Source organism: Musa acuminata, chromosome BXJ1-1 (genome assembly GCF_036884655.1).
Source record: "Musa acuminata AAA Group cultivar baxijiao chromosome BXJ1-1, Cavendish_Baxijiao_AAA, whole genome shotgun sequence".
In the NCBI taxonomy this organism is placed as follows: Eukaryota; Viridiplantae; Streptophyta; class Magnoliopsida; order Zingiberales; family Musaceae; genus Musa; species Musa acuminata.
Window position 1 is genome coordinate 35,911,387 of NC_088327.1, and position 13,391 is coordinate 35,924,777.

General features: G+C 40.2%; 1 protein-coding gene across 1 annotated transcript in view; it reads right to left on the bottom strand.

Annotated features, from left to right (window-relative positions):
* Positions 1 to 372: 372 nt before the first annotated feature.
* The window catches only part of LOC103974774 (GABA transporter 1), a 37,233-nt gene continuing 24,214 nt past the window's right edge, over positions 373 to 13,391 (bottom strand). The window contains exons 6-7 of the mRNA XM_065079287.1: positions 1,048 to 1,263; positions 373 to 977 (exon numbers count right to left, since the gene is read on the bottom strand). Coding sequence (XP_064935359.1) covers positions 582 to 977; positions 1,048 to 1,263 — 612 coding nt within the window. The 3' untranslated portion in view covers positions 373 to 581. The remainder of the gene's footprint in view (positions 978 to 1,047; positions 1,264 to 13,391) is intronic.

Below are 13,391 nucleotides of genomic sequence, written 5' to 3' on the forward strand. Positions count from 1 at the left end.
AACTACCTCCTCTGCTATAGCTTTCTCCTATACTGTAGCTACCTCCTTTACTGCAGCTTCCTCCTCTGTTGTAGCATCATTGTAACTTTCTCCTCTGCTGTTACTTTCACAGCAGCTGTAGCTTTCACAGTAGCCATAGATGTCGCCATCGCAGCCACAGCAGCAGCAGCAACAATGATCTGCTCTTGCCCTACTAATGAAGCCTTTCGCTTGTAAACTGTTTGCTTTGCATCGATCTAAGATTAGTATCCTTGATATAAGCACCATCTTGCGGGGGCATGATAGCAGATAAGATTTTTCTAACTATATAAGTAAATCTCTCTACTCTGATAAGATTTCCCTCTTGATCTGTATAAATAAAGAGAGAATAGCTTCAATATAAAATAGATTCTTCAATAATTCTTCTTGTCTTCTATTCTTTCCAACAGTAATTAACTGTGTGATGCTTGTGAAATCAGTACAAGTATGATGTCCTTGTGAAATCAATAATTGTCTTGGAAACAAACGCTAGGAACTACAACATTTAGTTCAGGGTAAACCTGACTCTAGGCATGCAGAAGCGAAATCAACGCCGTGAGAGATCACATGTCATGAAAGAACTTATAGGTCTTCACATCGATCACTATGAACCTTACTGCACCTATGCAACCAACGACTGCAACTATGGAGAACCATGCAGCAATGGCCAGATGCAGTACCTGCACTACAAGGCGGAGCTTCGTGTTCTTGGGCATTCTTCCAGCTTTGAGAAAAGCCAAGGCCGGGAAGACGAAATCCAAAGGCGTAAATCCAATAGCTCCACAGATGGACACAAAATCTCCAAAGAAGGGCATTGCGGCGGCAGCGAGAGTGACAAGAACCATGTAAGCCGAAGTGAAAGCCAGTCTCCGCAAGCAATTCCGAAGGCGTACGCCATCACTTGAAACTTTGGACAGCATCCGTTCCTCGAAGTATGCGTATGTTGGCCTGCAATATATCTGTGGACAGCATGGATGTAATCATCATGCATGTATATGCACAGATGGCAATCCCAAAAATGCAGAGTACCTGAAAGCATCCTGATATTTGAATCACAGCAAAAACATTTGCCATGACTATTGTCCATTCCGGAATAGTGAGGGAGGATAAGATGAAGGGTTGAACCTGGGATCCAAACGCCCAATAACCACTGAAGGCCAGTTGCCAGTAAGACAGAACGATGATGCTGTATGCAGCTGATACACCTTTGTACATGTTCTTCTTTGCAGGTTCTCTGATAGTATTCTGGTACAAGAATCACATGCCATCACTTCTAATCCATACTTCTATTCACGTAATCTACCAACTTCATTTGTGTCTAGATGTCCTTTGCATAAATGGTTAAAAATTGATGGAATCATCAAAGAGGAATGGTTGAAGAGAATATAAAAGTCAAATGTTCAAGCTTATATCTGACAATGATATCCTCTTTTTTTTTCTTTTTTTTATAGGAGATGAAGACAAAAGTTAAGGATATTCTTAACTTTTTAGATGGCACCTTTTTTCTTCCTAAGATATCTTAACAATTTTTTAGATATATTAACTTTTGAGAAATTATAATATCTTGCAAGAGAATTTTAACTTCTTCCAAAATATCTAAGATATTCTTTGTTTTTTTAAAAGATCCAAACATCAAAATCTTTCTTCATCAAGATAGTCAAAAACTATTTTTTATCAAGCTTAATTTCAATACTCTCGGTTACTTTTATTTCATCCATTATGTTAAGAAGTGATTAGAACTTGGTAAATAGTTAAACTCCAAGTGGTTTAGTGAATGTATCGGCTACTTGATCTTAAGTCTTCACATGAATGAGTTTAATTCATATACTCTTAGATGAAGTAAAAGTTTTAAGTCAATATGTTTTTTTTTTTCATGATGCACGTTGTGCTGATATTTGGTATGTATCATCTCTAGCAAGCTTCTTAATAATACAGCTGTGAGGATTTTAATGATATTTAAAGGGAGGGTGAATTAGTGTAATACTGATGTGGGAGTGCCTAATGATTCTATGGTAGTCTCTATAGCCCATAACACTTATCTCATAACTTTTAATCCAAATCTCTCAAATGTGATAGCCTCATAGCCCATAAGTCAAATGAGTTACAAGCCCATTTTTCAAACTGGTAGATGGCCTAAATTGATTAAATAGCCTAAATTGATTACTAAAGAGTTAGGGGGCATGCGTTTATACATTAAAAAAGCTTAAACTCTTAACTTTCCCATTAGTGGGTAGATTTAAAGGGAGAGATAATTTAACTTTTCTTCATGACCAAAGAATATATTAAAGAGCTTAATTATTAGTTGTAAAGTAATAAATTTTATAGTTCCCCATGAAGTATTGTTTCATGTACTAGTATTTATTTTAGTGTTTTAGAGTTAGAAGCAGTTCACAATCTGATTGTATTTACAAAAACTTTTTTGAGTTCTCTCTTTCAAACTCTGTATCTCTTTGATTTACCAAAGAGTGGTGGGTTTAGTCTTTGTATCTCTTGGATATTTTATTAAGTGGTGAGTATTTTTCTTAAGTTTTGTATCCTTTTTTAATTATCCTTAGGCGATGATTTTTTTGTATCCTTTTGTGATTTTAAACTTGGTGAATTTATTTATCTCCATTCTGAAAGTGTTTCCAGCAAATATAGCTTTCAACCTTTTAAATTTCATTCCTCATTATCCCAGTATTAGTTTGATATTAGAGCTAAAGGCTAGATATCATGACAAGGCGAAATGAAAAAGACATAGTTGGTGAAGTTTATGGCTATGAAGATGATGTTGAGTCCTTGATGTTATAGCTACAAAAATTACTACATAGTCTACAAGAAAAGAATGAAATCATTGAAGAACTTCGAAGAAGAAACAACCAGTATAAAAATAATGCCCAAGAGTTTGATTTTGATAATGATACATCTCCTCACCTAAGAGAGTTAGGAAGACATCGAGCGAAGTATAGAGGCCAAGACTGTTAAATATCAAATTTTAATGATGAAATCAATCAATGAAGTTATGATCTAATCAGGATTTGAGTGACACAGGACTAACTTCGATCATGGAAAGATAAATTAATTGAATTAGAAAAATCATATATTGGGCCAGAGAACATTATGCTAGAAGATTGAACGACATGCTTGTAGAAGGACTTCGTGCCATGAGTTTAGGCATCGGGCCAGAAGGATCAGACATATTACGCTACGAAGATCGGATGTTGTGGGAAGTCAACATGTCGATTAGGCACTACTGTCAGGACTGAAATCATTACTAAGAGGGGGGCCGGGGGGAGGGGGGGTGTTGGGGGGGGGGGGGGGAATGGGATGAGTAAGTGCTTTTGTAAAATCACATCGGTTTGAAAATCTTCATTCAATAAAGCCGTATAGGAAAGGCTTTTAAACTTAAAATATTTACAAAAGTAGTAATAAGCAAATAAAGTAGTTGCAAAATAAGTAAACAAGCATAGAAAGAGAGGCACACCAATTTTATAGTGGTTCGATCATCGTGATCTACATCCACTCTCAATTCTTCTTCACCCGAATCTACCGGCTTCCACTATCGATTTTCTTTTAATAGGTGAAGATCAACTACCCTTACAACTCTTTCTCATTTTCACAGGTTCAGGAGAGAACCTTTACATCACTCTATTACAAGTATTCCCTCACACTCTCCCTTAGAACAACCTCTAAGCATATAGAGGAGGGAACTCAACTTTCTAATGGGGTTTGTAACCTTAGAATCATAGATTTTTTGTTCTACTTTCTGCTAGTCATAGGTGCCCAGCAAGCCAATCACGTGAGTGATGGCACGTGTGACTTGATACAAAATCTTTTTGCTTATTATATTTTGGCGTATATCACTTTATAACTATTGCATATATGCATATACATATATATATATATATATATATATATATATATATATATATATATATATATATATATATATATATATATATATATATATATATATATATATATTGTGATGTCCTTGAATTTGTGCAATGGGAATCGGATCGTGATGAGATCACGATAATGAGATCGATTCACCTTTAAACACATATCCTAAATAATCTCGGTCATAGGTTACTCGAGAGGGACATCGTGATAACCGGACAGACTGGTGTGCTGTATACCCGTCCATATGATGGATGCAGCTAGTCTCATAGCTGCTTGTGTAGGGACACTAGGGATACAGTACAGGTGCTCATTAGAGAATGAGTTCACTGATTGATCCGCTTACGGAATGCTGGATGGTTGATGATGCCTTATTGTCAGACAGCGATTCCGTAGTCCTAGTGGTGTATCTGGTCCTTAGACTTGAGACACCAAGGATGTCCTATATGAGTGCTCCACTCTTTGATACCAGACTTATAGGTTTGGCTGTCCCAGATCTAGTACAGCTCTCCTAAGAATCTGTAAGGAAATAGGGATATACGATCTTCCTAGGTAACACAATCTACTCTATACGCAGTTTTAAGTTTTGCAGATTTTGCGCACCAATCTTCGCACGACGACGAACATCTCTTTGGGAATCAGGGATTTTGTTTTCTTATTTTTCCGCTGTGCATGTGATGTCACTCCCAAGATTTCCCAACAGTGGTATCAGAGCCAGGTTGTTCGTGCGAATGATTGGTTTTGAACTGCGTGTATTGTGTTTAGAAAAAAATTTTGACGACAAAATCGTTGACGCAAAAGCGAGAAAGGGCTGCAACAATTGCTGCCCTTGATCTGCGTGCGTGCAGCGCAGCCGCAGGCAGGTAGCACGTGGGCTGCGTCTGCAGCAGCCGGCCGGTGGCCTGCTTGTAGCAGGCTTGCGTCCGGCGGGGCTGGCAGCCCGCAGGTAGAGGCGCCTGCGGCTACTTCTCCCGCGGGGTGAGGCGCCCCAGGGCAGCGGCGCCTGTCGCCGCTGCTCCCGCGGGCGAAACCCCCCCACAGGGGCGGCCGCCCGGCGGGACAGCACCGCTTGCGGGCGTTGCCCCGCGGGTAGAACCGCCCGCGGAGGCAGCGACGCCCGTAGGGGCGCCAACCTGCAGGGGCAGCACCGCTTGCGGGCGTTGCCCCGCCGGCAGAACCACCCGCAGCGGCAGCACCTCCAACGGGCGTGCCGCTAGTAGGCGAGGGCAGTGCCCTCGCCCCGCCACACAGGCCGCCGCCAGCAGGATGGCGATGGCAGCAGCAGCAAAGGGGAGTAGGGCATTAGGGTTTTCTGGGCAAAAGATAGTTTTGCCCCTTAGAATTTGAGAAATTCTAATTTCTGTCTTTTGTTCAAATTACGAAAATACCCCTATGAATTCATAAATTCCCTATGTCCCTGATTTCATAAAATACTAATTAATTAAAAGGTTTAGTTGATTATTATTTTTTATCATTATCTAGTAGTCCTACATTATGATGATTATTTATACATGTGATGTATGATGTGTGGACGATGATCATGGACCGTGTGATGTGTGTACTTGTGATTATTATTATTGAGGTCTGCGAGCCTCCATTATATTTTTCGTTTATTGTCGGGCCTACGTGCCTATGATAAAATTATAATCACATGAGGAGGCGTAGCGGGAGAGTGGATGCGATAGCGGGACCCACGAGACGGACGATCGCGATGCATGAAGATGCATCAAGATGTCGACGGAACCAACGAGGATGAGATGGACGATCACAGGGCATGGAGATGTACCGTTGCACATATAGATCTCGATGTGAGTGATTAGGCCTACTGGCTCGGGCCTAATCACATTAGGTTGCGGTCCATGATCATCTGGTGTGATTGCTTATACACATACTAGATGTCTATATGCATTTGCATGCGATGTAGATATATATTAAATATGTATATGTGTGACATGTCATATTAGGAGATCAAATCATAGAAACATCTCTCTCGATAATATTAAGTCGATAAACGTGAGGCAATTAGATTGACCCGTGTGGCCTTCCATCGTTATAAGTAGGAACCGATTCCCGGTATATGTTGAGTTGGTCGAGTCCCTCGAGACTCACCTATATCGCGATTCGCTATCTTGCTTACGACATAGAGATATCACCGGTGACCTGAGGGCATGGTATGCTTGGTCGAGTCCCTCGAGGGTATATCATCAAATCAGACTCTTGTAATGAAGGTGTTGACTTAAACGAGCATCATGGTTGGTCGAGTCACTCGAGACCATGGTGATTCGGAGGCCGAACAGGACAAGAATCACAAGGAGTTATGATCGGCAAGAGTTGCCTACCTTTTAGGCTTAATGTGATTGGTTGAGTCCCTCGAGGTTACACTAAGATGCTGATTGGATCCTGATCCCCACTAGAAGTCTGCCGGAGACTTTCGTTTCATGTGCTAAGGGTGTCGTGTGACTCGTTAGTAAAATAGTGGGAGCATATTAATATAGAAGTCCATATCTTGATAGTTTATTTCTTGCAAAATCTGCATGTTATTCATTTCTGCTACATCTTTATTTTTAGAAAATGTCGCTTTCAATTCCCTTAGGTGGCATACTTGATGTCAATCACCTCACTAGTCCAAATTATACGAATTGGCTCTGTAACTTGAGAATTGTTCTCACGACGGAGAAAATCATGTACGTCCTTGATACAATGATGCCTGCGCCCGAAGAAGGGGCAAGCGAGGATAAGATCGCTCGCTACGTGAAGTACATTGATGACTCCACTCTTGCTCATTGCTATATGTTGGGCTCTATGACTCCTGAGTTATAGAGACAACATGAAAAGATGGATGCCAGATGCATTCTCATACATGTCCGTAAATTATTTGAGGAAAAGGGAAGGACTCAATGATATGAGATATCCAAGAGCCTCTTCTGCGCTAGGATGACTGAGGGGACACCGGTTCAGAACCATGTCCTAAATATGATTGAGTGGATAGAGAAACTCATAGGTCTAGGAATGGTCCTAGAGGATAACTTGTGTGTGGACATTGTGCTTCAGTCCCTACCAGATTCCTTTTCACAGTTCATAATGAATTTTAATATGAACAAGCTTGAGGTGACTCTCCCAGAGCTCCTCAATATGTTGAGAGAGGTAGAGAGTACTATTAAGAAAGAGAAGCCAGTTCTCTACACTGATGAGACCAGAAAGAAAAGGAAAGCAGAAAGGTCCCTTAAGAAGGGAAAGGGCAAGGGCAGACCATGTAAAGAAAAGGTTGCTAAGAAAGACCCAGCAAGGGACAAAGGCCAGTGCTTCCACTGTGGTAAAGATGGGCACTGGAAGAGGAATTACAAAGAGTACCTTGCAGAGAGGGAGAAATAGAAGCTTGGAGAAGCTTCAGGTACATTCATGATCAATCTCCAATTGTCAGATTTTTATGATAGTGCATTGGTATTGGATACCAGTATTGCTTATCACATCTATAATTTATTGTAAATTCTAGCAAAGCCGAGGGGAGATTGACGAGAGGAATATTGCATATAGGTTTGTTTATGCTAGACACTACTCCACATATCATGAATGTAAATGTGTCCAAGAGGAAACGAGATGAGATGAACAGTGCATACTTGTGGCATTGTAGGCTAGGTCACATCTATGAAAGAAGGATTCAAAAGTTGCTAAATGATGGATCTAGATCCATTTGACTATGTGTTATATACAACTTGCGAGCCTTATCTTCGTGGAAAACTGACCAACTCTCCATTTAGTGGAACTGGAGAGAGAGCCATTGAGATGTTGGAACTCATACATAGTGATGTATGTGGACCCATGTCAACTCATGTCATTGGTGGTTACTCCTACTTCATTGCTTTTACTGATGATTTCTCAAGGTATGAATATGTGTACTTAATGAAGTACAAGTCCGAGGCTTTTGAGAAATTTGGAGAGTATAAGAATGAGGTAGAGAACCAGACTGGAAAGAGTATCAAAACTCTTCGATCAGATCGAGGAGGTGAGTACTTAAGTACAAAGTTTAATCAGTTCCTCAAGGACCATGGGATATTATCCAAATAGACACCTCCTTATACACCTCAGCTCAATGGTGTTTCTAGAAGGAGGAATCGTACGCTATTAGATATGGTACGGTCCATGATGAGTTTCGCTGACCTACCCATCTTATTCTAGGGATATGCCCTAGAGACCGTAGCTTACCTTATGAATAGAGTTCCAACTAAGTCAGTAGTATCTACACCATATGAGATATGGAAAGGGAAGAAGCCTGATCCTAAGGTTGTTAAGATTTGGGGCTGCCCTGCCCACATTAAAAGACACAACCCCGATAAGTTAGAATCAAGGATAGAGCGATACAAATTTGTGGGATACCCCAAGGAAACTTGTGGGTATTATTTCTATCATCTCGAGGACCAAAAGGTCTTTGTAGCTAAGAGAGCAGTGTTCCTTGAGAAGGAACACATTCTTGGTAGAGACAGTGGGAGAATGATAAGCGAGGTTGGAGAACCAAGCTCAAGCACCACTCTACAGCCCGAGTCTGTTTAGGTACCTAAGACACAAGTTTCACTTTACGTAGGTCTGATAGAGTATCTCATCCCCCTAAGAGATATGTGGGACATATTAGAGGAGAGGATATTGAGGATATTGATCCTCAGACCTACGAGAAGGCTATTTTGAGTATAGACTACGGGAAGTGGCAAGAAGCCATGAATTCTGAGATGAATTCTATGTACTCCAACAAGGTTTGGAACCTAGTTGATGCGCCCGAAAGTATTGTACCCATCGGTTGCAAGTGGATCTTTAAGAAAAAGATTGGAGTAGATGGAAAGGTAGAGACCTATAAAGCAAGGCTAGTGGCTAAGGAGTATCGTCAAAGGCAATTTGTTGACTACGACGAAACCTTCTCACTGGTAACAATGCTAAAATCCATCAGAATTCTATTGGCTATTGCAGCACATCATGATTATGAGATCTGGCAGATGGATGTGAAAACTGCATTCCTCTATGGGAACCTCGAGGAGGAGGTGTATATGATGCAACATGAGGGATTCGTGTCCAAGAACTACTCAAATAAGGTGTGTAGGTTGCTTAGATCCATTTATGGACTAAAGCAAGCTTCCCGAAGTTGGAACATAAGATTTGATGAGGCAATCAGATCTTATGACTTCGTTAAGAACGAAGATAAGCCTTGTGTGTACAGGAAAGTAAGTGGGAGTGCTATCACCTTTTTGGTGTTATATTTGGATGACATCCTGATCATTGGGAATGACGTAGGAATGCTATCCACAGTAAAGACTTAGTTATCTAGACACTTCTCCATGAAGAACTTAGGGGAAGCATCCTATATCTTGGGGATTCGAATCTATAGAGATAGATCCAAAAGGATGCTTGGCTTGTCCCAATCCAGGTGTTAGGATCAAGAGCACTAAGAGGGGGGGTGAATTAGTGCAGCGGAAATCTTTCGACGATAAAAACGTTCGAACGATAAAAACGATTCTAAGGTTACTTTAACTTAAGATCAAGCGAGATGACGTTAAAGTCAATCTATGAAGGCAGTTTGCAATTATGATGAAAACCAGCATACGAGCGCAAACTGAAATATGATGTTCGTATGAAGAAACTGATTTACGTCTAAATGCTGATTCGTAAATCACTTGATTAGGCGAGATGCAACTTAAGCAAGGATATTAAGGCAGTTTGCAGTTAAGATAGAAATCAAAACGTAAACGCAAACTGAAATATGATGATCGTACAAAAGAACAGATTTACGTCTAAACGTTGATTCGGAAAGTGCAAAGCTGAAACCCGATCGTATATGCGCAGAAAGCAGTAAGCTTTAGAGGAGGTTTGCAGTAAAGATAAAATGCTCAAAGTAAATGCAAACCGAGATTTAGAGTGGTTCGGTCAATCTTGACCTACTCCACTTTTGGCTTCCTCCACCGACGAGGTCACCGACGTCAACTAGAGGCCTTCCTTCAATAGGCGAAGGCCAACCACCATTTTACAGTTTCACTCCTTTTGTCGGGCTTAGGAGACAACCCTTACAGAATTTTCTCTCCTCTCCTCTCTTTACAGCTCAGAACTTGGAAGAAAAGAGGGAGAAGGACTTTTGGCCTTTACAACAATTTTGAGCTCTAAAAATCACAGAACAAGATCAAGATTTCGAAGTGTATTCTGTATCCTTTCAATGCTGAATGGGTGGGGTATTTATAGGCCCCAACCCAGTTCAAATTTGGAGCTCAAAACTGTCAATTTCTGGAATTCCGGGATCAGGCAGTTGCACCGCCTAGCAGAGCTCGAAGACTAAGCCTTTGGGCGGTGCCACCTCCTGTCAGGGGCGGTTGCACCTCCTGCCAGAGCTCGAAGACCAAGCTCAGGCGGTGCAACCTCCTGACTGAGGCGGTTGGACCGCTCAGCCAGTGCTCGGAGACCGAGCCCAGGCGGTGCCACCTCCTGTCAGGGGAGGTTGCACCGCCCAGTCTCGCTCGAAGACTAAGCCCAGGCGGTGCCACCGCCTGGCTAGAGCGGTTGCATCTCCCAATCTCGCTCGGAGATCGAGCCCAGGCGGTGCAACCTCCTGCCTTGGGCGGTTCAACCGCCTAGCAGAAATCATGGTCCGAATGGGTTGATCCATTCGGCCCAATTTGGGTTTTTCAGGGTCCCAATTGCCCCAAGATTAAGTTAATGGGATCACCTCCCATTTCCAACTTAATCATTGTGCTAACTACGACATTCCCTAAGACATTTACTGCAACTTGCTCCGGTGCATCAATCGCTTCTTCCGGCGAGCTTCCGGCGAACTTCCGTCGATCATCCGATGAACCCTCGGTGATGCTCCTGCGGACTTCCGGCAAACTCCTGGACTTGCGACGATCCACTTGGCGAGTTCCGAGGAGCTTCTTTGGCAAGCTCATAGACTTCTCGGATTTGTTCCTGCAGAACCTCCGACGACTGTCTAAACTTCCGTCGAACTCTCGAACTCCCAACGTGATCATTGTCTTGACTCCGGCGCAACTCCTGCTGCATGTCTTACTTTCATCGTAGTTAATCCTGCACACTTATCTCAACATACAAATTAGATAAACAAATGACAATTGACTTCATCATCAAAATCCAAGATTCAACAATCTCCCCCTTTTTGATGATGACAATCAATTGATAATGGAGTTAACCTTAACTCCCCCTGTCTATATGCCATACTTGAGATAAGTCTTTCTTGAATTCAAAACCTTTGAATTCATGAGACATATTGATAAGTTAAAATCATTTAAACTTATCAATACTCCCATCATGATTTCCATCATGATGTATCTCTCTGAAGATGATGTCAAGGCTTGACATTCATTTTCATTACAAGTTTGAATGATGGTAATAGTAGCAATTCATCATATTATAAGATATCAATATGTGAAACTACGAAGTAAGATTTTGATATCATTACATGATGCACACATTTCAAATGTTTTAGCAATTATTGCATTTCATCACATGGTAAGATATCAATATATAAAATTACGATGCAAGTTTTTTGTTTGATATCTTGACACGATACAAGGCATAATGCAAATCATAGCATCTATTCATATATCTCTTGGTGATGCAAGCATGGCATTAATACTCATATATTTCTCCCCCTTTGTCATCAACAAAAAGCTTGGTAATTGTGATACTAGGAGGACAATATAAGTAAATTTTGAGCATAAGTGCGATAATTGTTCATGCCTTTACTCGGTTCATGTTATTTTTCAATAGTGAGTGATAGGAAATCAATTATACAAGCATGATATGTAGATCACGTTGAATACTTCTTCCGTTTTATTTGTTATAATCTTTTTGCATACACGAGGAGGGCCATTTGTGATACCAGCTATTTGTGAGTTTACACTAGGTGAAGTTAAAACCGATCATGGTTCAGGTATCAAGATATGTATATGAAGCAAATCTTTGCAAGTAAAAGCACTATCATTCATATTTCAAGATAGAATTCATAAGCAGGAATCATTTCATCAAATCCATTTCAGAAAAATATTTTTCACATATAAGTGTATGAGAAAATCTGATTTTTAGGATACCAATTGTTAAGCGAATTCACACATGAAATGAACACTTTCATGCATTCGGACAAGACTATGCTACAGATTTTCAAATACAATCATGAAGACAAAACATGCTTATGTTATGGAAATTTCCAACATGTTATTTAGGCATGTAATGGTAATCAAGTGATTTGATCATTCAATAAAATCTGAAAGATAATTTTAACTAGTTTATGTATTCGGACACATCATCATTCCTATCTCTCTTCTTATGAAATCAAATTGTTCTTCACTTAGAGGTTTTGTAAAAATATCAGCTAGTTGATGTTTAGTGTTATGACAATAATAATATCATGGCAATGTCATGACTCATCAACTGCATTGGTATATTATTTTCTCAAATTATATTTATCATGGAAATCAAGGCACAAGGTTTTCAAAACATTTAGTTTCAATGTAAAATCCGAGATAAACAATGAGAGATGTTTGTAACTCTGCATATGCTCACAAATAAATATATCATGTAACCATATCAAGGATCAAGGCAAAGGTTATCATGGCGAGTAACATAAGGAGTTTACAATAACAATAGGTGATTGTGTTCATATAAGCTCATTCATGAGGTGGAAAATTAAAGTGCCTAAATAAAGAGTCAAATTGTCGATGAATTTGCTGCAGCTCAGATAGGATTTGATCTTGTCGATGTTCAAGCCATTCTTGTCTTTGTTCGAATCGGTCCATCCGAATCCCAATATCTTCGACAGATGATGTATGAGTTTGCTTAAATGAATGTGTTTCCTCAAAGGGACAGATTGGAGGAGATTGAGTACCCCTAAAGACTGGTGTTTCCGGTTCTGGTTCAGGTTGAGGGGGATCGGTTCTTCTAGGCATTCTAACCTAGTTACCGTTTCTATAAACACATCTTAATCGGTGAAGTAGATTTTTATTTATTATGCTAAACCTGTCTACTTTTATTACTTCTTCTTCTTGTGGTATTAGAATATCGTAGGCTTTCAGTATTCTAGTGATTATACCATCATATGGAAGCATCATGTCTTTCTTAGATAGTTCTAACATGTTTTGCTGGATGAGATAACCAAGACAGATGTCATGTCCTTTCATGATCAAATACATAGTTCCTAATTCTAATTGGCTTACTTCATCATGATGGTATTGTTTAGGGAGAATGATGCTAGTTAGGATATGATAAAGTACCTTAGTGTTTAGTGGCAGTAGATGTTCACAACTTTTAGGAACAAATGTTAAGTTGGGATTGGCGAAAATAGTTCCTAAGGCTTCAACATATGTTGTTCCAACAGTTTCATCATCCCATGATCCTCTAAAGTAAAGTCCTCTACTTTTTATGGGAATGCCTATCATGTCGCAAATGAATTTATCCGTAATGGAGATGTGTTGTCATAAAAGATAGGTAGACATTCTTTCTTCTTCATCTAT